The sequence below is a fragment of the Oxyura jamaicensis genome, chromosome 1 (genome assembly GCF_011077185.1).
Source record: "Oxyura jamaicensis isolate SHBP4307 breed ruddy duck chromosome 1, BPBGC_Ojam_1.0, whole genome shotgun sequence".
In the NCBI taxonomy this organism is placed as follows: domain Eukaryota; kingdom Metazoa; phylum Chordata; class Aves; order Anseriformes; family Anatidae; genus Oxyura; species Oxyura jamaicensis.
Window position 1 is genome coordinate 52,487,186 of NC_048893.1, and position 25,176 is coordinate 52,512,361.

At 40.0% G+C, this 25,176-nt stretch overlaps 1 protein-coding gene across 13 annotated transcripts in view; it reads right to left on the bottom strand.

Moving 5' to 3' along the window:
* The window catches only part of TNRC6B (trinucleotide repeat containing adaptor 6B), a 117,528-nt gene that overhangs the window by 41,682 nt on the left and 50,670 nt on the right, over nt 1–25,176 (bottom strand). For 7 of the 13 annotated variants that reach the window (XM_035338776.1, XM_035338745.1, XM_035338767.1 and 4 more), the window contains one exon: nt 1,754–1,841. In XM_035338776.1, coding sequence (XP_035194667.1) covers nt 1,754–1,841 — 88 coding nt within the window. Of the gene's footprint in view, nt 1–1,753; nt 1,842–8,495; nt 8,639–25,176 lie in introns of those variants that run through there. The other 6 variants (XM_035338784.1, XM_035338809.1, XM_035338759.1 and 3 more) reach the window with 4 other exon arrangements.

Consider the following 25,176-nt stretch of genomic DNA (forward strand, 5'->3'; position numbering starts at 1 on the left):
TACCAAATAACTTGGTAGGTGAGGGACCACACAGGAAAATTGGCAGCCCTTTGTATTCAAAACACTGATTCCTCAGCAAACACTCACAGCACTGTTATCAGCGTGATCTGTACAACCTTTCCAAGTTTTTGTGGTGTTACTGAACATCAGCATATAATCCTCAGATCACCAGCCTCCAGTTACAAGCCTCTGCACCTCCTGGTTCCTACACATACTCCACTGAAAATACACCATCTATTTTGGTTTTGTACTTGAACATGTAAACAGCAATACTGAAGCAAAAAAGACCAGGCACTGAAGAAACCTTATTCTGTAGCTACTGATCTTCTGCAGTATTATTTGGGATGTATCAACATGGCCTTGGGATAAAGGCAACAGAAATAACTCCAGGTTTACCTGCACCTGCTTTAAAGTGATGAGTTCAAATAGGTGAAGAATCTGGTTTTTAAATAGCTCCCAGATAAACAAGAAATTAACTGGCACGGCACAATCAATGGTGGCTGTTCACAACACAAAGCTATGTCATCTAACACAACAAGAGTAACATCTGATCTTTGCTGGGATCTGTTGTACTAAAGGAACTGAAAAACTTGGACTAGTGAAAGTCAAGCGTTTTGCTTTCAATTTCACATTACCCTTGAGGCTGGAAGGCACAGCCTCTCAAGCTCTCAGAGGGAGATCATGGCAGTTCTCCTCCCTCATTGCCCTCAAAGCAATTAACAAAACCAGACTGCTCAGGGCCGTGTCCGACTTGTTTCTGAGCACCTCCAAGGAGAGTGGCACCACAACTTCTCTGGGAAACCTGTTCCAGCAATTGACCATTCACGCACGCTCACAAAGAAGTCTTTCTACGATTAAGTTGAATTTCTTGCATTTCAATTTGTGCTCACCCACTGCCTTGAGCCCTGTCACTGGGAACTGAGACGAGCCTGGATGCATCTTATTTAATCCCTCTCACCCACCAGGCATTTATAGACCTTGGTAAGATCCCCCTAAGCCTCCTCTTCTCCAGGCTCAGCCGTCCCAGCTCTCAGCCCCCCCTTAATCTGTCACGTACTCCAGTCCCTTCATCACTCCTCAGGGGCCCCTTTGCTGGACCTGCTCTGTCTTGTACTGGGATGTCCAAAACCAGACAGAGAGGATTTTACCAGTAAAAAGCATGGATAAAGCTGCAAGAGACTGAAGTTCACACTTCAGGTTAACTCCTAGAACAATTTACTACATTTTCAGCAAAACAGAGCACTTCTAAATAAACCAAGCGTTAAAACTCATTTGCTGAGCACATTTTGCAGTGACTCAATCCTCCACTGTTCAGACTCAAACTGATGCACTTAACAAAAGTGTTGCTAGCCACGGAAAATGTAAAACTTAAATGATATTTAGCAAAAATAAAGGCAACTTCAGTAGGAAACATTTCATGTAACCTTCCTTAAGGACTCGCCGTGTTCCCATACTCAAACACCTTGAAACAGCAGGAGCTGCAGAGATCAAGAGAGTCCATGCTCCAGAACATGAATTTAGTGTTTCATTTCACAAAACTAATTACTGTTTATTCACCTGAACACTAAAGAGAAGAAATATCAAAGGTTACTAAAACTGAAGTTCAAGAAAAATAATGTGAAAAATCTTTAATGAAGTATTATGATACTTTAGACAAGGAGAGTCTTTAAGCTCAAATACAGTCTAACATCTTACCAACCCCAGTACGATTCATGCTCCTGCTGGATAGAAGAATTCAAATACCAAAACCTACCTTCTGAGCAGATTCCTTCTTTTTCTTATCCTCTTTCTTCCTTTTCTTGTCTTCCATTAACTGTTCTTCCCTTTCTTGCTCCTTCTCTCTGCCAAAACATGAGAAAAAACAGTAAGAGCACTGCCAAGTTCTGCGAGAGACTCATGTAGTATCTCTGTCTTCCCCTCAAGAAAAGAAGTCAAGTTACTAGATTTCTTTGATCATCATATTTCATTTGCATTGAGGGTTTCGGCCTAACTGAGATCAGAAAAGCACCTTCTAGTTCATTGAGACCACAATCACACCACTTGCTGCATAAAGGAAATTTTTTCGGATCAGGCCTCTTCTGGCAGTACCCTCTGTGAGTTAACCACATGCCTGATATTAGAGAAGATCTTGAAGACAGTTGGGGCAAAGTATACTTTTAATTGGGTTGTGATATTATTTAATGAACAGTCTCATGAATCTTTTCATATGGTAAAAAAGGGAAGTTGTAATTTAAAATAAGATGGCTTGGTCTGATACGACATTTATCTTCACAAGGGGAAGAGATTATTCTATTGCCTGTAGCTATGCCACTTTTGTAAGAGACTAGAAGTGTCATATCAAATCAAAACCATCATTTATTATACAAATCGCTAATTTAATTTCTAGCCTATTGTATCCACCCACAGATTCTTGTGACGAACCTTGTAATATAAACTACTTCCCAGGGAATCTATTTTTTCCACTAGAACAATCTTTCTAAAAAATAAAGGAAAAAAATATGTGCAGCTGCTGTTGTTGTCAAGCTATCATCTTGTTGCTACGTTTTGTATCAAATACGAACGTGCCAGGAAACGGTTAATTTACTGCAAACACGTTATTGGCTGGCCTGTTTCTATGGCAAACCACATTTTAGTTAACCAATTCTCTTCACCTGCTAAAAAGTAAATTTCACATTAAGTTTTCATCTCATTCCGAATAAATATATATATTTTTTTAATCAGAGAAAGATTAAGACGATTAATGTAACGAGATGATCTGACAGATGAGGTGGAGGACCAGAGAAAGGGAATATGTACTTTACAAATGGGAAATAACAAGAGTGACCCATGATCTTTTACAACACAATCTTAATTTAGGTCAACGAAGATGGAATTGTGAAGTTTCAAGTGATCAACCTGATCAACTTTAGAAGCACAGAAGTATCTTTGCGGGGGGGGGGAAGAAGGAACAGAAAATTCAACTTACTATGGTGGTTATAGCAACTTTATAAACAAAACTGGAGCTTATGCTTGCATCAAGCTATTAGAATTATGCAAGAACCAAAGCTTTTTTTGACTACAACTTCAAAAGATTAGAGCTGAGTTGGCTTTGCTGTTGTTTCATTCAAAATTTTCCTTCCATTGCAAGTTACAGTATCTTAAGTAACGTTTATGCTTGCATTTTCACCAGACACTGCCAAGTAGGCAGGCAAAGAAACATTTACATAACTAATCACTTCAATTTAGACAAAAATCTTTTTGAAATGTTATGTTTCCTGCTTAAGGACTTCGCAGAACTCTATAAAATAAAAAAGGTTCTGTGAACAATAATAAAATGGATGGTTTCCTTAAGTCAGACTCTCCTTGGTGGATGGAAAGGGCATGGATGAGCCCTGAGCAGTACCACCCTCAGGCTGTCACCGTACCCAACTCATGCCCAATGGCAGGTCCCGTCCCAATTTAACAGACCAGAGACCAGCTGTATGTGTTCTACACCAGCCTGAACAGTGTTTCATGCACTCTGTCTAGTATTGCTTAAGCCAGGTCAGGTCTTGTTCTTCAGTTCTCAGTAAAATGTCAAAGCACGCTCCCCAGCCCTACACTCTGGCAAGGAAAAACCCCGCAGGTTTTTCAGTTTTACTAACAAGCACATGATGCAAAGCATCGGGGAGGTTAGCATACTTCATACGAGCGTGGCGTTGAGACACAGTTTTCCAATTTTCTTTGAGCCACAGATTTTAATTAATTTGAAAAAGCTCTCCAGTGACACCCCTATCTCTCAAAGTTACCATAACCTCGAATTATGTCTGCTTTTTTTTTCTTTCTTTTCTTTTTTTTTTTATACTGTCAAGAAGTGTGCACCTTTAGGGCTGGAGTGCCAGTTAAAACTTTACAATTTCTAAAAAGCTTTATTACAGCAGGCAAAGGTTTAAGAGCTGTCTTAAAAGAGCTGCTGAAAAAGGGTAGGATCAAAAAAACAAAATGAGTTCCAGTAACTGCCTGGCACACAGACAACCTTCACTTTAAAGCACCTCCTTATTTTTCAAGCAGAAAAGGGAATGGAAAAGAACGAAGAAAAGGTACTATTTGCCCTCAAAGCTGAAGTTATGGCTTAAAATGACACGTAGCACTAATAAGAAAAGGAACCGAGGACAGAGGATCGCCGCCTGAAAGAAAACACCTGGTTATGGTCACCTGTTTTGGAGATGACAAGCTCGGACCAGGGAGGTGGCTGCTGCTGCAGCTGCCTTGCTTTGTGATGTACGTGAACAAGGACTTGGGGTGGGAGGGCTGCAGAGATGCCCTTTGCTCTGAATGACTACCTCCACTCCTGATGTTTAAGCAGAGAAGTATATCCAAAATTGCACCGGGTACACAATCAACTACAATACCATAATAGTCAACACTTGGTTATTTATGCTCAAAGTCAGGAATTTGCTGCACATAGCCAAGTTCTGTTGAGCTGACAGATCTATCGGAGCACTTGGGGTCTATCAAGACCATTAAGTTCTTGGCAAAACGTGAGTGAAACCTCACAAACAAGTAAGAAGGATGAAGTTGTACTCTCCAAATCCTAGAAAAGGATTGACCATACGGACAAGTTGACGATGTAACCCATATGTTGAAAGTTTACCAAATTAGGGGGAAAATAGGTTGTTGTCATTTTGGGTATCACCCTTGACTTCTTCCCACTTTTGCTCTTTGATAAATTTCACTATTATTTTGCACTTTTATAACTACAGTTTCCCTTTTGAGTCATACGCAAGATCAGCGTTTCTTGCCTTTTTTAAGAACCACTTATTAAAAATAACTTTTTTTTTTTTTTTTTTTTTTTGACAATGGGTTAAACACAAACTTATGAGACCAAAATAATCTGGAGGGGGGAAAAAAGCACATTACAATGTTAAGCATTCCAATAAATCTACCAAAAAACTTTCAAGTATCTCATCCATTTATTCAAAAGACCGTGCTGCCCATTAACCTTCCTCTATCAGCTAAAAAGCAATTCTTTCTGGCCTGGTCAGGGAAACCAGGATCGGTCATGTACCTTCCAGCAACCAACTGCTTGTACTGACAAGATCAACACGGGGAGAAAATCCACCAACTCCACACGCGTGAATTTAGAGTAATACAGTGAGGTGTGGTTCTGTTTTTTGTTACCAGCACATAGTAATGGGAACATGGACACACCAAAACCCTGAAGAGGAAGTTTGCTAAAGAGTGATCAGCAGGCAGCTTTCTACTCCAGTCTTCTTCAAGGAAGCGTGTGTCGGTCTTAGTAAAGCACAATTAAGGAGTAGTTTTATTTCCCTCAAAATCTCAGCATCAACATTGTTGATGATGTTTAAGAAGTGTATTACAGGCTTCATTTCTGACTATTTCAAATGAGGCATATTAGCACTTCAAATGATAAGAATCTCTAAGTTTTAATCCAACATTTTATTTTAAAAACAACACACAAAAGAGTGCCTATGATGCAGTATGCTCAACGCATTAGTTCTCCTAACAACCTCTTTGGCCAAGACAAAAAGATTTTATTTCACAGAAAAGAAGGTTTTTTAGCTAGTTAACATTAGAAGTAACAGAAAACAGATATAAAATCAAAGTTCTTATAAAAACATACCCATTACAGGAAGAAAAAAAGAGGCATTCAGAAAGTGCAGCCTCCCACAGAATTTATCATTTTAGGAGAATATTAATCTCCTGCAAAAATCCCAGTATTCATTTTTCCAGAAAACTATTTCTAAAAGAATCTTTATCCCTGAAATGCACAGGCTTGAGGCATGGTAAAGAACAGAAGCTGTTCTTCTGAGTTCTTGCTATCGCAAACTGAAGCGCGAGGCGAGGTGACGCACCGCACTGCGCTCTATCTCCTGACAGCACGCTTTGATAGGAGGAGATAACACGCCACGCAGAGTATTAGTATACACAAAAAAAAAACCTACAACCCTATGAAGTCACCCTCCGACTAAAATTGCACAAAAATTGAAGTATCATGCATGGAAGAAATAAATTCCCTGAAACTCAAGACTGGCACTTGAGCGTAGTCAGCTTGCAGTTCCTTCCATGGGGCTGCAGTGTAGAAGTGTTGCCCTGTGGGCAAAGATGCAGGCAACATACCAAAACCCCAAGCAATCTTCCCTCTTCTTGCCCCTACCCTTCACTTTCAGTATCATTAACCCTAACACAACACAGGAGTGGCATCAAACTTGTATTAAGTGCACCCTGTTCTCTGCATTGCAATAAGCACTGGATGATTTATAAGTCTTTCTCCAACCTGGGAGCCAACTTCTCTACGTTCTTCCAGAAGAGAGGGAATTATGGAACTACACTTGCAGGATCAACAGTGCTTTACCAGAACAAGCTTTTATCTATACGGGGACAAGGTCATGTCAACAACTTAAATTTTGTCTGAAACCTTGAGCCAAAAAGAGCCACATGGGCCAGTCTCGCTTTGAGGCAATATTTGTTTTATTAATTTGAACTGACTCTTTATTACAGTCAGGCCTCTCGTGGTCCAAAATATCAGACCAGAATTATATTTATAAGCATTTTAGAAATATAATGGAAGACTCAAAGTTGAGGAACCAAAACCAGGAATTAAATCTACTGTAAGGTACCCAACGCCAGTCCAGATTTGAAGCAAGAAGAATTTGCGGTACACTGTAGCTACGAGTATCCAGCTTCTCAGCATTTCTCAAAGTTCCCTTTGGACCTTAAAATTGATCTGAATTATACAGCCTGGACACCAACAGAAAAAGACATCATCCAGCAGCCTGATAGATGCATTGGAGAACACCTTCACAACATGCTCAAGGCAAAAGCTCCTCTCAACCTATACAGACAGGAACCCTTTTAGAGAAAAGCAAGCTGTATTCACAGAGCAATTTCATGAACAGCTTGCTGCCAGCATGGGAAGAAGCAGGTGTAATTTTCTTCCACTTCATTCCTCTGAGCCAAGCTGTCACTGACCTTTCCTTGTTTGAGTCGCCTCTGAAAATCTGCAGATCGTATGGCGAGCAATTTCAAGACTCAAAAAGTGACTTGGACCACTCAATTTCCTCCTTTTCTTGTAAATTGAATTATTTTAGCGCATTATCAGATTAAGATCAGAAAGAAGCACACACAAGCAGCAGGGAAATCTTCTCCATTCAAAGCAACACGTTAAATTGGTTGCAATTAAGTGAAACCACAGCCTCACTGTACGTCACCTCTCCACAGCGCATCTTGTTAAAGCTCTGTACGTTGTATCAACAGAAGGACTGATCAGCAGAACTGCCTACATCTCCTTCTGAACCTGACTCCCAAGTTGTACTAGTAGAGATGTTTCTTCTGAACTGTACTGTACTTAGCCTTTATTTCACACTCAGCGTATGCAATCCTACTGTTGTCACTTGCATGTGTGCAATTCTAAGCATAACAGGGGCTTTCATCCCACGTTCCTATACCATAGTTTATATATACATACATTAAAAATTTACACTGATTGTAACAAGGGCCATAAGCTATGAAGAAGAAAGCACACCACAACCTCCCAAATGAGTACACAAGATTTCAGTTCTCAGTTTAAGGCTCAAGCCTGTCTTGCAGCAGCAAATAACACTGGCAATCAAGTGCGTAAGCAGGATGAAAGCTTTTGGATCAAATCAAACTTGATTTCAGAGACTAAAAATTAAAGAGAAAAAAATGCACTCCTACTGGGGCATGGAAAACTTTAGTTTTAATTCTACTTTCAGTGGATGTTACACTTTAAGCTAAGTGTCCATCACTCCACCAGCGTGAGAAGAGCACGGCGTGCCCAAACACGGTGTGCTCCTGCACGTTCAAACAGAGCATGAAGCAGAAGCAAGGTGTCAACAGCACAGGCCAAGTCCCAGAGCTCCTGGGACAGTCCTGACTGAGTTCCTAATGGTAAAACTACTTCTGCTAGGCTAAGCCATGTAAAGAGTTATGATCTTGCTGATTGAAAGGTTCAAAACAGGATTAATTTCATTTTATAAAACATGTTCAAATGCACAGCATGAGCCACCTTCCTCGCTAAGCAGCGCTCACACGCATAAATCAGACAGACGTAAGCCATGCACAAGTTGGCTGAGCTGCGTCCTGCAGCTCTTTAGGAACTTGGTCTTCAGGCTGAACCGAAGGAATGGAATGCAAAACTATTCTAGGACTAATGAATTCTGATGTGTATAAGGGGGAAAAAAAAACACTGATCCCTCAAAATAGCACCCCTGAGTATAAAAACTTCCCAGACTATAAGAAAATAAACCCAGAGTATAAAAATTTCAAGGAAAAGAAGGAAAATTAGTTGTTCGCTTGAAATGAGACTGAAGTTTGTAGCACCACTGAACAACTGCAATACTGTAGAAATCAACTATGTAGTTTAGAACTGAGCAGTTCAAAATGGAATAACTAAGCTCTACTTTTTGAATTCAAAATAAAATGGAAGTATCAGGACCCAGCTATTTAGTATGACATTAAATATTTCATATTTGTAACAATATATAAATGTATACCTGCATGTAACATAACATGTAAGACAAAAAATAACAAAAATCACCCCCCAAAAGGATACGCCGTAGAATTGATGCACGCACAAAATAGACACTTCACCATACATTAACTGAAAAAAAACTTTTAAGTAAAACATCTTTAAAACGCTCTGCAGAGCTGCGCCTTCAAAAGGCAAGAGTTGCTTGCCCCTCAAGAAGCCGGAGTAAGCTGCTTGCCTCCCCTCTTTGGCTAGAGTCCAAACCCGCGTCACTGCAAGAAGTTTGCTTACTTTAAATAGCGTATCTGGAACAACCGATACGCCTTTATCTCTGCAAAACATCAGTAATTTGAAGTTGCTGGAGAAAATAACCAAATTTCAAACATCGGCATGCCGACTTCACTAGAAGTATGCACTTCTAAAGCAGGACTCCCTGCGGAACGCTATTAGACTTGCTAATAGAGTAAGATTAATTACTTCTGGAGTATTACACATATATGCACAATGATTTACAGTAACAGAAAATCAACAGCTCTGACCATGAAAAGCTGTTTACTTTAAAGAACTGGACAGCATAAGCCCTAATGTAACTGCATCAAGTGCTCCTAAATGTGGAGGGGTTGTCTCAAGACGTTCAGCACCTGGTTTTGGGGAGTTGTATTTCTGTTTTCATAGTCTCCTGTTAACAAGAAAACCTTACATTGTGTAAAATGAGAACTCAAATCTCTTTTAATATTCCGTATTTCTTGCTTGTGCTCTTTACAACCTTACAGTTTCCAGCTGTATCAACAACGTACAAGAAGAAAATCTACTTTCGGGCAAGATCTAAAAGTTTACAAACGTTAGCTACTGTTGATAAAAACTTTGGTTTTAATCAAGTGGAGGGCTACAGCCCAAGTCCTTGAATGTAAAAACCCAGCAAGTTTTCTCCCCTGCTTCAGCCTTCAAATGCTTCAAAGCTCTTACGGATCAGTAATCATTATTTCATAACACGCACACACGCGCACCAAAACCACAGCGAAAGTGTTTAGAGTTGTGAAATGTGATAAAAAAAAATGCCTCAAAAAGGCAAAGCATTCAGTTAGAAATCCACCTATTATTACGAGCCCAATAATTTGTTATCGTATCAGAACACTCATTCAGCAAGACACGGCTCTATTTGGGACTTCAAGGATCAAAACGTGTAGAAAGCTCCATTATCTATCTACAGCTGTTTACGAAGAAAGACATCTTTGTGGTTTTATAACCCACAAAAATACATAGAGAAACGAATGCTTAATAACTGATACAGAACATTTAATGAGTAACAGCCACCGCAATAAAATCTCAATAAAGAACCTGTGACCGCTCTCAGGAGCTGAACCCTCCTTCCACGTGCGTCACTTTTTTTCACTGCACCATGCAAAACGAACACTTCACCTATCCCACTGTGCATCCTGAAACACATCAAGAATCCTACTTCACCGCACAACATGGGACTTGACATAAATGCAGGCAATCCGGGCAGAGTGCCAGATGTCAGTAAAAGGGTTGCTTATTAGTCTGCAAGTACAGTATACACGAGTGTTTGCCAGCATTGCTTTGCTTGAGAACATTAAGAGCTGTAAACCTGAACCAGTTTTATAATCTCAAATGGCTTGCATGTCAGGAGAGGGGAAAAAAAAAAAAAAAAAAAAAAAAGCTTTCATCTGAAAACCGGCAGAACAGATGGAAAGTTACACTGAACTTTTTTCCTGAACAGCATTTCTCAGGTTTAGTTTTTATGTTTTAAAGCCGTTCACCTCTAAGAACCAAGCGGCCCTTCCTGCAGTAGACACACGGTACCCTCACTGGTGTCACCAGCAGAATCACGAGGGGAATTCTGGCTGAAGGGCCCCAGGAGTTACCTGGTCTAACCGCACACAACGCGAAGCCATCACCACGTGGGTTGCTCAGGACCTAGCCATGCTCTGAGTAGCTCCAAGGAGAGACGCTACTGTCATCGTGGAGAGCCCGCTCCAGTTTTGGCCCACACCCATCTCGCTTCCCTCCCCCAGTATCTAGCCCAAATTCCCTTTCTGCCACTTGTGTTCGTCGCCTCTTATCACTGAGCACCACCCCCAGGAATGGTTTGGCTCCCTATGCCCTCTTATTAGGTGGCTGACGACAGCAATAACGCTACCTCCTTAGCTTGGTAAGGCTGCACAAGTCCAGCTCTCTCAGCCTCTCCTAGTGCAAGATGTGCCCACCTACTAGTCATCTTGGCCATTTAACGTGCCAGTATCCTTCCTATGTGCGAGTCAAAATGATACAGCATGTCCAAAGAGCTGTGGAAAAGAATCATTTCTGGTCATCTGCTGGCTGGACAGCCCAGTGTGCGGTTAGTTTCTTAACAGCAACATCCTCCTATTCATATTCTACTTTTTCCTCTATCAGTTGTTTTCCTGCAGAGCTACTTTCTAGTCTGTGGACACCTAACCTGTACTGCAGCATGGCATTATTCTGCCCAAGGTGCGGAAATGTGCGGAAATTCCCTTTGCATTCAATGAATTTCACAAGGCTTCTGCCAGCCCATTTGCTCCAGCCTACAGAGCTCACCCCAACAGCAGTCCCACCCTCCAGAGGTGTCCGGCACTCAGCCCACTTCACGATTACCTGCCAACATGCTGAGTGTGTGTTTCATCCCACTAACCAGGTCATTTACAGATGCTGAACACCATCGTGCCCAATGCTGACTCCCACAGGACACCAACTGCTCAGATGGCAGTTGGATTTTGCATCGCTTTCCACAACCAACTCTGCACCCAGCTCAGAAACCCATTTCAAATAATTAGAGCAGAGTAAAAACAGGTATTTCTGTAGTTAGTGGTCCAGTGCGCTGAACAGTAATTCCACTTATGTCTTCTGAAGTGCTGGAGCAGGAGAGTTGTACTGCATTACCCCTCCCTATCCGCTGCCTACACTGTTGCACCACTGCACTTTGCAGCCTAGAAAAGAAAAGAATGGGCAGGTCAAGCTCAAAGCTCTATGTGCAGCTCTACCACTGTCTCACTGGCGCTTTGAACTGGATACAAATTGCGATGAAGTGAAGCTGAGGAGTATTACTGCCAGCTTAATAATGCATTTTTACATGTATGGAGCTGTTTACTGCTCATCTTCTGACAGCCGCTGAAAAACAAACGCTAACTCCCGACAATGGTGTAAACTCAGTTCTAACAAAAGCAGCTCTGTGCTTTCTTAGATTACGAACTTTGGTCTTAAATGTCAGGAACAGAACTACTCTTCAACACAAAAGGCCTAAGAAACTGAACTATTTACTATTTGTGGTAACTATAACACAGCACTCACAACAATTATGGCATTTGTTTTAATGTCAGAATATAACATTTAAGAACACTGAGAAAGTGTTATACATTTTAATTAAATCAAACATTTTCTGCTACAGTGGCACTTGTGATTACAGCACAGGCCAGGTAGGCTCTAAGAATCCGGATCATACAGAATCCTTGACAACAGAAGTGTTCTGTGTGGTCCTGTGTAAATGTAGCTACGTTTACACAGGATGACTGAGATGGGAAGGGACCTGGAGGCACCCTGCTCCAAGCCTTGCTCCAGCAGGGCCACCCAGAGCAGGCTGCCCAGGGCCACGTCCAGGCAGTTTTTGGAGATCTCAAAGCAGGGAGAGTCCACAGCCTCTCTGGGCAGCCCGTGCCAGTGCTGCGTCACCCACACAGCGAAGAAGTGCTGTCGGGTGGTGAGAGGGAGCTGCCCGTGTTCCAGTTTATGCCCATTGCTTCTTGTCACTGGGCACCACTGAAAAGAGCCTGGCTCTGTCCTCTTTACACCCTCCCTTTAGGTATTTATTGATGCTGATGAGACCCCTCCAAGCCATTTCTTCTACAGGCTGAACAATCCCAGTTCTCTCAGTCTTTCCTCATAGGAGGTGCTCCTGACACTTCATCATCTTGGTGTCTCTTGCTGGGCTCTCCCCAGTATGCCCATGTCTCTCTTGGACTGGGAACGCAGAACTTGTTCCCTCCCAGGGGCAGGACTTTACATTTTTACTTGCTGAACTTCATGAGGTCTCCATCAGCACATTTCTCCAGCCTGTCCAAGTCCCTCTGGATGGCAGCTCGACCCTCCGGTGAGTAAACCACATCCCAGTGGTTTTGTGTCATCTGCAAATTTACTGAGAGTGCACTCCACCCCATCACTGAGATTATTCATGAAGATGTTAAGCAGGACTGGACCCAGTATCCCTGGGGTACTCCCCTCATTACCGGCTTCCAACCAGACTTTGCACCACACCACTGCCCATCACTCTCTAGGGCCAGCCATTCCTCCAGCTTTCAGTCCACCTCACTGCTCATCCCGTCTGTATTTCAAGGGCTACTCTACGACAGTATCACAGGCAACAGTGTCAAAGGCCTTTGTGTCCAGGACAGTATCACTGCTCACCCCTTCATCCATAAGGCTGCTGATTTCACTACAGACGTTTGTAAGGTTGATCAAGCATTACCTCCCTTGGTGAACCCATGCTGACATGCACGACCTCCTGACAATTTTCTTCTCCTTCATGTGCCTGGAAATGGTTTCCAGAAGATTAGCTGTTCCATCAGCTTCCCAGGGACTGAGATGAGTTTGACTTATCTGTAATTCTCTAGGTCCTCCTTCTTGCAGTCTGAAGTGACATTTGCTTTCCTCCAGTCTTCAGGTACTTCACCTGCTTGTTACGATCAAGCAAAGATTATCAAATGCCCTCACAATCACATCTGCCAAAACTCATGGGTGTATCCCATCAGGGCCACAGTAGTTTACTCAGCAGATTCTTTTTCTCCCAGAGCCCAGGGTTATGAGCTTGCTGCATGCCCTCCTCGCTGCCCTCATGATCTTGAGCTCCACCGCTTCATGGTCACTGCAGCCAAGGCTGCCTTTAACCTCCTTTGTCACGGGGAGAAAGCAGTTTTATCATCCATACATTCCACGAACCTCCTGACATGCTTTTATCTTCCTGTGTCATCCCTCCAAGACACCAGGATGGCTGAATTTCCCTAGGAGGAGCAGGGCTTGTGAACCTGTGGCTGCTCCCATCTGTCTGTAAGGGACTTCATTTGCTTGGTCTGCCTGATCAGGTAGCCTGCAGCATGTCACCTGCCATGTCTTCTCTTTAATCCTAACCCACAAACTCTGTTGGCTCATCCATCCCCAGGCAGAGCTCCATGCACTCCAGCTGGTCAAGGACTTACATAGAGGGCAGCAGCCCCTCCTCGTGTCCCAGCCTGTTCCTAAGAGCCCGCATCCTACCATTGCGATACCCAGTCATTGGAACCATCCCACCACGTGGGATTTAAAACTAATGCTTCTTCAACTGTAACAGACATTTTTATAGTTTTGTTTCCTCAGAAAAAGTAAGGCCAGCCTGGTGCAGATCTAAACTATCTAAGCTAGAGAACAAAATTTCAGGGGAAGGTGGAAATAAAGAAATTATATATTCCCACTTTATTGCTCAAAAAAAAAAAAAAAGTAATTGGAGCTTTTGCTGTAGTTTAAAATAGTGGAGGTCTTCCTGACTTTTGTGATATGACACTTCAGGAAGGATTAAGAAAGTTAAAAGCATAGCCACTTATGAAGAAATTCCTATTTAGTGACAGTTAATTTACTGAAAAACAGAAGCACGCCCTATACAAGCAGCATATTTTGAGTGATGGTGCTCTGTAGTCCACCCGCCTGAGGATGTTTTTAAGGGCACCCTCACAGTATCAGAATTATAAAGGTCATTGTTTAAGAGATCTGACTGTTTACTTTTATTCAGTTTCCAAAGAAACGCTCTAAGTTTACTTGCTTTAAAAAATGAAAATAATTTAATCAAGTTAAGTAACAGCTTGACAAGCACATTACATACCTCCAGTTCTGTGTAATACGATACTATTTTGCATATGCAGTACTCCAGGGCACTATAGTAATGAAAACAGCATTTATCAAACTGTAAGTCATTATTTTAATTATACTACATCAAAACACTAAAGCAAGAATGTATTCAATTTTATCAGTGGGTATCAGTGGGAAGTTAAGAACAAGGTTTTCTGCACAAAGTTATTATTCTTCTGTTGTAGGTCAAGCTGGAAGAACCAGCAAGTTAAAGTCATTTGAACTTCTAATTTTTTTTTAAAAAAAAAAAAAAAAAAAAAAAAAAAACTTGCTCAGATTTTTTTGGCAAAGGTATTTAAGGTTTGTATTTTCTATTCCAATTGTTGCCTGAGGCAGTATTTATTTTTAACAGGTAAGAAAATTAATTCATCCTCTTACTGCAAATACTCGGTTTATGAAGTTTCAGGTCTGCCATGATCCATATCAGGAAATCTGAATCAAAGGCAGAAGGGAAAGTGTAATTTGGCATGTTTGGGTAATGCTGCCTAGGTCTTGTCATATTACCATCTCTTCAAACCAATCAATCTGTGTATGCTCGATGTATTCAGCTGGAGTTTGAAAGTTCTTGATATTCCATAACTAGTAAGCATAACCATAAATTAAGACTTACAATTAGGGTTATATGAAGACACCCAAGGCACCCTCCCCTTCCCCAATTGCCTGACAACCACAAGCCGTTGTTTATCTTGAATGGGGAGCCACGTTATTTCCTACTCCCCTCCATCCTTATGCCACCTGAGCTGAGAGCTGAATGAGGACTAAAGGTAAGCAAAAAGCCCCCAGAACTGGGGGAACAGACAGGCTGCAATGCAGCAGGACAAAGACCCGGGTGCATTCATTCTGAGTCCACCACAATGCAAGTGCTGCTTTGTGCACAGGCATTCAGCTATGCCTTAAAATTAAACTAGCTGAGTTGGTTCCTTGGAAAGCACTCTGCAAAATAGTTTTGAAGCCCTCTGTTTCAAATGGAATTTATGTGTTTTGTGCAATGAGTAAAATACAGATGTAGCATCTTGTATGAAAGAAAAATTAAACTGAAACCCTGTATTTGCATGCATGAAGCTTGGCAAGTGATTTCATCTGATGATACTGCGCCTTGTAATTGGACAAATGGTTGGTTAGCTGATGTTATCTTAAACAGCTGTCTACTTTTTCAAAAAGTTCAGAGGTATCTTGCAGTTTTATGACAATCTGTAATCGTAACCTTCCTCTGTCAGATCGAGGAAAAAAACACCCAAGAGATTGATACGTTTATTGTTTTGTAATAGCCAAATACTAGATGCCATGAGAGCTAATTATCAATATTGGCAATCACAAAACTCAAATACAGGCTATATTCAGTCTGAAGTAAGAACTCATTTACGAGCTCAATGCCATGGATTAGTGAGTTCTTAGAATGCAATAAAGATTATATATGCTTACATCAGAGTGAACTTTCAGTTAAGCTCAGTGTATACAGACCTCATTCAAGTTCAGCTACAGTAAAAATTCAGCCCGGTCTGTAACTAGATGCAACATGTTCCAAGTTCTCATGCTGACTCTCAAATCAGCTGTTAAACATACTACCTTCTCACCCCCTGCCACTTTTAATGATGCATTTCCTTACAAAATATCAATTATGTTTAGAGCTCAGGGAAGTTGTACACCATTTTTTTTTTCCCCCGTTTAGAACTGATGTGGGGGAAGGATGACATTTAATACCACATGCTGCAACAACACAGAGCTTTCCCAGGATATGTTACAAAACAAGAGGCTGCATGACCTGCTCAAGGTTACAGCATGACTACATTGCTCACTCCGAATTAAAAACTGGTATCCTCCTGACTCCTCCTGTATTTTCACTAATAAAATAATACCACTACTGAACACTTACACAGTTCCTTTCATCACAGGATGTCAAAGGTCTTTATAAATATTAATTAAGCATTGCAACAACACTAAGAAGTATGTAAAACTTAATTCCGCACATGAGTAAACCCAAGCAAAGAATAAATAACCTACGTTCAAAGTCATAGGACAAGTCAGCAGTACGGAAAAGAAATAGCTCTTGCCATTAAGAAACACTCCATTAGATGCAGGGACACAATTAGTACTCCAACTGTGATGTGAACAGTACAGGCCTTGGTAGAAAAGGGGAATTTTGGAAAGTATATCGGTTGTTAGTGTTTTTAAAGAATTTTAATGAAAAACTGTAATTCATGTTTCACCCCACCACCACTTTCTAAAAACCAACAAACAAAACAACAGCTCAAAGGTTGCTGAGTTTTCCCAAGTTAAACTGGTAACACAAACTTCATGAAAAATATCTTGCAGATCCCGATCATCTCTTGCTTAGAAGTACGGCTAAGCTCAAGATCGAAGTCTGCTGCGATGTGCCCAAATGCAGCTGGAACCAAAGAGGAAGCAACCTTTTAGTCTGTAGCCACAGAAGCTGTGAGTGAAAATGGGTAGCAACTGCTCTTCGGACAAACACATCTACTACAGACAAAGTCATCATGTAGCTCTCCAAGTCTGGAAAGGCACAGATACGTGATCCTTTCATCACAACCCAGTATACTCAAGTTAACATTTTGGTTCTAATGATCAGTCAAAAACATTTTTTCAGTGTGTTTAACTAGTTTGCATTAGACTTTTGTTACGTACACAAAGCTGCTGATCCCTACATTTTATCTAGTATTATTTATAAAGGATTTCCCATGCAAACTGTGGTTGCGTTGCAGCATATTCTCATACTTTTACGAGACAATCCATAGGTCAGGGAGGACCATATGTACATAAAAGAAGGAAAGAGAACTGTGCTTTTACAAATAATGGTTGTACGTAATGTCATCAAGATTCTACTTCAGAATATAACACTGAAGTCAGGTCTTAGCATGCTAGTACTAGGGAGTACGGTAAATATTGGATCATTAAGAAAACTATTTTATAAGGCTAGCATTCAGTATTTGTTGTTTATAGGTTAATTACAGATGATGAAAAATGAAAATCCAGCGGAACAGCTTGGCTAAATTTTAAGCTAGGCGTTTCGCAACAAAAAAGCTTAAATTCATTTGCCGCTTTAAGTGTATAATTAAAGCAGACTGTCCTGTTAGACACAATTTTGGTATGCATTTTAAGATACACACTTCAGAATATACAAACTAACAAACTTCCTCCCTCCCTCCTTTTGTTTGTACCTGAAGATTTAAAAGCTGATGTGTCACTTTGATAAATGAAATTAATCAGCTGTTTCCTTCAACCAGCTTTTAGAAGCAAATGCACACAACCATTCATACCACGGCATGAAATCTGCAAGAGGTAGAGGTGGCACGGAAGTGAGCAATGTTGTTAACGCACCATGCTCTCTTTTCTACAGCTTGCACCTGCAGTTAAGGCAACGAGTCAGATCTCATTAAAGCCTCAGTAAGGATGCGGGGCTGCTCAAGAACCGAGGTAAAATCACAAGTGCAGTAAGTGCTCTCCTTGATGCATTGCTACGGACATTCTGAAGGCCGAAACATGAGATGCACTGAGTAAAAACAGACTTATGGTCATAAAATATAAGTTAATAAATGAGCATGTGTTTTTTTTGTTGTTGTTTTTCTTTGAACTATGAAAACTGACGTGCTTTCAATCGGTAAGAAAAAGCGGGCTCTAGTGCATCTTGCTTGTAAACAGGAGATATGCTAGACTTGCTATCTTTTAAAGCAGAAAGATTTAAATGGGGCACAGAAAACCAGTGTTCAACTTGTAGGGAACCCTGGCATGCGTGAAGCACGTGGATTTTTACAAAGCCTGGTACGGAAGCGTTTGTTTGCCAGATGCGTGCTTCTCACCCTTCTTACTGCAACCAGCTGGCCACTCTTTTCATTAGTCATTTTCCATTCAAAAGTGGCATTGATAAATTATTATTCAAAATATCACAACTCATTATTTCACATCATGACTCATACGACTCATTAAGATGTGAGCCAGTTAATAATTTCAGCTTACAAAAACTAGACAATTCTAAAGAAACTGTGTGTAGGAAACAGGAAGAACATGAAAACTTGCATGGTACAAATGCAAGACATGACTTGTTTTTAACTACAGGAAACTAATAATCCTTCCACGTGAAGTTACTTAAGCAGGCAAAAAATTCAAAGCTTCTTCAAACTTGTCTTCTCATATAATCATACAAGTTTTGAGGATATATGAAAAGATGTGATTGTCTTAATCTGGCACGGCAAGAAAATGATCGTCTAACATTTCAAAACAGCAAGAGAGAACCAAATACCCTCACCAAGGCTTGAAGTGTCTACGAACACTGGGAAAACGAGGACAATAGCAAGTGGAAGTTGCACTGCCATACACTTTCCTAAATTTCAAAACCTTGAAATTGCTGGTTTTGAACAACTGTAGAATGCTTGATGAAGATCATGTGCCCATTTGACATTAGCCACATACCCTTCCTTCCTCACAAAGCCCAAATTCTTAATGAACAATTAATTCTCAAGTCCAACACTAAACTTCTAAGCACAAGGTTGCAGGTCTATATATTATGATGCCACTAGGTATCTATCAAGGAAGATTGCCTGTTTTAGGAATCTTCTAGGAAAACATTTTACTCCTCATAAAGCTAAGTTAAAAAAAACTTTATAGAGCTAATTAAAAAAATCTCTACACATAGCAATAAAAACAACTCCCTTGTATTCAAGTACAATGTATTAGCACACAATGCTTGAACAGAAGCACAAAAGCACCTCCCTATTCCCAAGTTTGCAGTATCTCAACCTTTTAATTCCTAATTTCTCCGTATGCTTTTAGGGAATGGCTGCATTGACTGAACTGCCATGGTGGTGAAAAAAAAGAATCTTTACTTTTTGAAAAGTAACATTTACTTCAAGATTTTGATTTTTTTTTTTTTTTTTTTGCAAGCTATGTTTGGAAGGCTACAGACAGCTGGGCATTCCCCATAGGAACCATTATCAGAAAGGATTTTAGAAGTCAAGAACTTTTTAAGGTCACAGAAAACTGCAACTGTATAAATACATTTCAACTTATCCTTGGTCTTTTTTTTTTTTTTTTAAGGGACAGCACCATGCCTAACACTAACACATAGAAATATTACTGTCTATTCAATTTCAAAAAAAAAAAAAAAAAAAAAAAGGTTTTGCTTAAAAAGAAAAAAAAAATCAAGTTACTGGAATCCATGCAACAAGACTGTCAGAAATAGCAACCACTGCACTACAGCAAAGTACTGTCATCCTAAATCGTACACCTGCCCCATTTAAACACAAATATAAGCTCTTCCTAAATACAGTAGTACTTTGTACCTGTAACCTGTACAGATGACCAGAAAACCGAGACCTGTTTAGGGATAACTTGTGAAAATGTGTTTCTTCCTCATACAAAAGGAACGGCAGAACGTGGAAAACAGCATTCTGCAGGCCATACAATCACACCTGTTTAACACAGGTATGGAAAATTAACTAGCCACAATAGCTATGAGGTAGAAACTAAAGAAACTCTATTGAATAGTACATGAATAGGCAGTGAACATATGTATGTTTTCTTATGTTCAATAATCCGACCATCAGTTTTTGATCATCTCTTTTTGTAGTCTCAACACTGTACACCACTCCTGAGCTGCAGTTTGAAAAAGTTACCCTGATTTCATGCCTTCTGGAAATAAAGCACAGATTAAACCACCTAGTCTAGACATGAAACTCTTATTAATTGCTGAGTAAACAATCATTTCCTTATTTCTTAAGCAAAGACTGTACAAAGTTTAAGTGAAAAGCATTTGTCATATCCCCAGGCATTTTTTTTAAACTAAGGGCAGTCTCCCACCAGGGAAAGAATTTATTTTAGCCACACTGTTATTTCTGTGAAGTCGATGTCTGTCCAATCGTAGCAGTCACTCACCTGAGAATTGCTACTATTTGTACTGAGTGTGGAGGAAAAGCTTTTTGAAATCTTGACTGAGGATTATCATTCCCTGGATCTCTTTCCAGGAATGGTAATTTACAGTTTAAATGATGTTGCTACTTAAGTCATTCACAGACACATTACCAGATCCATTTATAAATTTAACCCCATTTAAATCTGTTGCTTTCTAATGCAGTGGTTTAAAACAACTTAGAAGTTTTCAGGATTAGTAAAAACCTCATCTGAGGACTTGAAGCACCTTTCACTTGAAAATCCAACGGCTCTTCAAATTTCCCTCTTCAAGAGGAAATATTTTAAAATTAACCATACATTACTATCAAAGAAAAAATGTCTCTTGTAAACCAAGTCAGATCTGCAATACCTGCATTCCAGAGAGCTTACGATCATTGACAACGTGAAAGCTCAGATCAGAAAGTTGTTTCAGCACACAATAATTCCCTGACAGGAACTTGCAATCCCTATACAACCTGGCTACGGTTTGTCTCCCAGGCACGCACCACTCCTTTTTCTGCTATAGAGAAGGGAAGCAAATCGTAAAAGAAGAGGTAATCCAAAAAATATATATAATCTAAGGTGGGGAACCACTGATGTTTTTACTTTGGAGCAGTTAAAAACCATGCACTCTTTTGAGCATCAGAGCTAACAAGAGCAGACAGCTAGATCAAAACCATTTAAGGCATTCAGTGTACATGTTCACAGAACACTTCTACATGTTTGCAAACAAAATAACTTCTACCACTGCTGACAGTAAATCTGAAGACTCCTCCTATCTTTAATTAATTGCTACGTCTTTTTATCTACCACTGATTCATTTTGTAAAAATGAACAACACAGTAGGTTTTTTTTTTTTTTTAAGCTCTAGGGCAAAATATTGTAAGATACATAACAGGAACGTAAGATATTCACAGTTCCCCAAGAACTGCACTTTTAACCTATTAAGTTAAACCATTTCTCTATCCTCTTTAAGGAAGGTGGCTCTGCATGAAGACAGGTCAACTCTTCGTTGAAGGTTAAAATGCCTAAGCTGGTGTGGGAGACTATTTCCTGCTGAAGGAAAAGCCCTTTAAACAGTAGAACCTCGAAGCTTATTTGTCAGCTTATGGATGCTTCTACATACACTGCCAATGCAAAGCTTCTAACTTTCTACAAAGCCACTGCATTGAGAAAACAGACTACGCTATTTAGCAAAAATGATACCTTATAGAAAAAGTGATAGGCAATTCCCTTGCATAAACATTTGAAATTCCCAATTCCAGGTGAAGGATCTTCTGCTTTAATCAAGACCATCTGCTATTCTGCGTGTTCCAACTGGACTTACTGCTGTCAGCATGCAATTTGTATGTGGCTGAGTTAAGTGGGAAAGTGCACAAGTAAGAACTAACTTGTTCAAATGCTCTTTATTAAGAGTTTTAAAAAATATACTGGGCACCATTGGAAATAACATCCTTAGTTAAAAACGCCTCTGATAAGCTTGCTCTTGCTAACTTGTTCTTTAAAAAAAAAAAAAAAAAGGAAGGAGAATTTAAATCTGCCACTGAAGTTATGTCTACCAGTTTAAATCACGGTCCAGACAGTTCAGAATGAAGCAGGCTCAGCTGGCTCTGTCGCCGTCACAAGGATCTAGTCCGTACCACAGTTTCGGGTAGTACTCAGCCACTCAGCAGTATACATTTACGGTACTTCTGGGAGACCTACTGGGAAGAACTATATAGTTTAATTACAATATACTACCAGTTGTAATAGGGTGAATAAAGCAAGAACTGCCACAACGATGTCGATTTCAAACACTGCCCAGGCTTGGGCAACAAACCTGACAGACATCCAGTTTAAATGTCTTCTGAAGCCACAGCCAAAGGGAACAGGGACTTGTAAACACTCAAACAGCTGAAACTGAAAGGGAAACCAGCGCAGCAAGCATTTTCTATCTGGCTCGGTTAGCAAGGTGCATGAAAGAGGAGAGCAAGTTAGAAAAACGAGGTGGATCGCTAATACTGATTACTTACAGTAATTTTTGTAACTATTAATGAAAAGTTGTAGATGTAGCCTATATGTGCACCAGCAGCCAGTGACAGTTCTGTCTGAATGATCAGATACAGTCCCAGTGCGCTGCTAGGGGGAAGGGGAAAAGAACATGGAGGGCTCAAGGTCAAGCCCTCACAAGCATCAGATACTTTTAAGCTTGTAGTACCTAGATTTCTTTTTAGAGCTATTTAAGATTTTTGTTATTTTGCACACACAAAAACCACCTTATATCCAGGTAAAACACTGGGGAGGGGTTTTTTTTTGGTTCTTTTTGTTTGCTTGGATAGTTGCTTTGGTTTGGTTTCCTCAGCTAGGTACCATGTTAGTAATTTAGGAAAACATCCTTATTATGCATTTGTGTAGGGTCACAGTTTGCAAGAAATGGTATGTACACATAGAATGCACCTGAGGAGAAAGAAAAAAGTTATATTTTGCCTCTGCAGCTTAGAACAAAATACCGCATGGAAAATACAAGTCCCTTTAACTGTCAAAATGGATTTGCTAATCCTTGCCAAGATTTTTAATGGTACAGAAAAAAAAAACAAACAAACAAAAAAAACAAACAAAAAACACAACAACTGTAGTGGTGGTGTTCATTTTATAAGAATATTTTGGATCAAAATCCCCTACCTAAAGGAAAAACTTCGAACTGTCTGTATGTTAAATAAAAGCTACGCAAACCTAAGTTTTTACTCCAGGAAGGATCAGTGTGAACCTACAGAGCTTCTCTCTTTTTCTTTAAGTTTCACATGAAAGCCTTTCATACTTAATTGAAGAATAACAATATTTAAAACCTCATTAAAAACTTTGAGTGTTAAACATAGAATGTGAATTTAATGAATACCTCAGAAAGACCGTCTCTGAACTACATTTTCATTTCTACTTTAAAACATCAAAGCAAATCATCTACTTTTCAAGTTTTCTTTTGTTTTTAATGTTCAGATTTCTCAAGGTAGTATGCAGAGCAGCTTTTAAGTCCTGAATCCCTGTGCCCTCAGCAGAAGTCCTTAGTCTGGCCTCAAGACCCTGCACTATGGTTAGTTATGGTTTATGACTCAGTTACATTAACCACACTCCTTGGTACACGTGGTAAAGCTACAACATGGAACAGAACTTGTAGCATTTGAAATTTTGAGAAGGGTGACGTATACTTTTTTTTTTTACCCACATTATGATTTTAGTTAAATCAGCTGTGTTCCCCTAAAGCATTAGGAAAAAGAGCATTATTTCTATTCACAATTCAATACAGCTGTGCACAACTGGCTTGAGCCCCAGGCCACAAGCCAAAAACTTCCGAGTTCAAGTCTGGCTCTGCCACTGACTTGCTGTGTGGCCTTCAGAGAGCCTCTAGATTTCTCTGCTGCTCTCTGCCATCAGTATGCTTACCTTACAGAATGGCATTTGCTTCGTTTGTGAACATTCAAACATGAATCAATCAGCTTTGAGAGAATTTCTCACTATGGCTTTGTTGGTAAGGCCCACTAAGAAGTCTCCACATGCCAGCAGACTTTACATGCATTAACTGCCAACATACACAAACACTACATATACCACATGTATGTACAGATAGACTTAAGATACACCTACACAAATATCAAAAGACAACAAATAGTAAAATGATAAAGTCATTATAAAGTAATCATTTTGAAATTTGTTAGGAACAAAAAAAGCAGGAGAAAATGAAATCAAGTTAACTGCCATAAAAGCAGATTGAACTTACAATGCAGAACAACCTATGACCTTGTTCTTATTAACCTACTGAGCCGGTGACGAAATCTGTTTTTTAAGAGCTTATATTAAATGTACACAGCATGCAATGCTTCAGCTCAAGCAATTACGACGACTAATATTTTAGAATATTACTTTAACAACGTATAAAGCGGCCTGGGAATGTGCAGTAGAAAAAGGATTTAAGCTTAACCGAATTACCTAGCACCAACTGAACTATCATTTAAAATATAATCTTTCTTTAAAGAAGATCACAGGAAGTTGCCTGAACTTAAGCTTACAATGCCTGCATGTCTGCCTTACAAGTTTCAGTTCACGTTATCTGATGAAGCAGAATTCCATGGAGACTGACACCAGCTAGCTTCAGCTTTTCCTGAACTCCAATGTACCAGTCACGCAAATCCAACTGATCACCTTTAAAACACTATACACTGCTTTTAAATCCATGCCCTAGAAGAAAACTTGTCCCCAAAACCTTGTCAAGACAGGCTGACTTTCCAAAAGCTAGCCAGCTCAGCAATTCATGGCCTCACCATGGAGAGAGCATGCTTAAACTAAGAACAACGCATCTCCGTCTTACGGTACATTAAACTGCCAACGCAAGTCTTAGCCTTCAGTTTAAATCCTAGAATTTAGTTTATCCTCCACCTACTATCTCCTTTTGCATCTTGTTTTACCCAAAATCTGGTAAGAACACACTTCCTACAGTTTTTCTGTATCAGGACACAAAACTTATTTGTGGAAAATGGTAAATTTAAAGCGTAACCGTCTCCCAATTAACTCCACAGCAGCATAAATTAATTCAGAACACTGTGTTATTTTCGGATAAAAACAGTCAACAAGGACTACATCAGATACAACTGTTCCACAATTGCTCCCATGCAAAGAGGAGGATGAATGCAAATTCAGAGTGTGTGTGGACTAAACTGGTTCAAACTGTGGAGTATTACCTGCATACAGGACTTACAATTCTCCTATTCCAGGTCACTAACTAGTATTTTTCTGCTGTGTAAAGGTTTTCCGAAGATATTTGCTGATTAAACCCCGGAAAGTTAGAGAAATACCATCATGAAAAAGTATGCATAAACAACTATTATGAAGATTAGACCCTTACCCAGGAGCGATTTTATTTTCAGGAG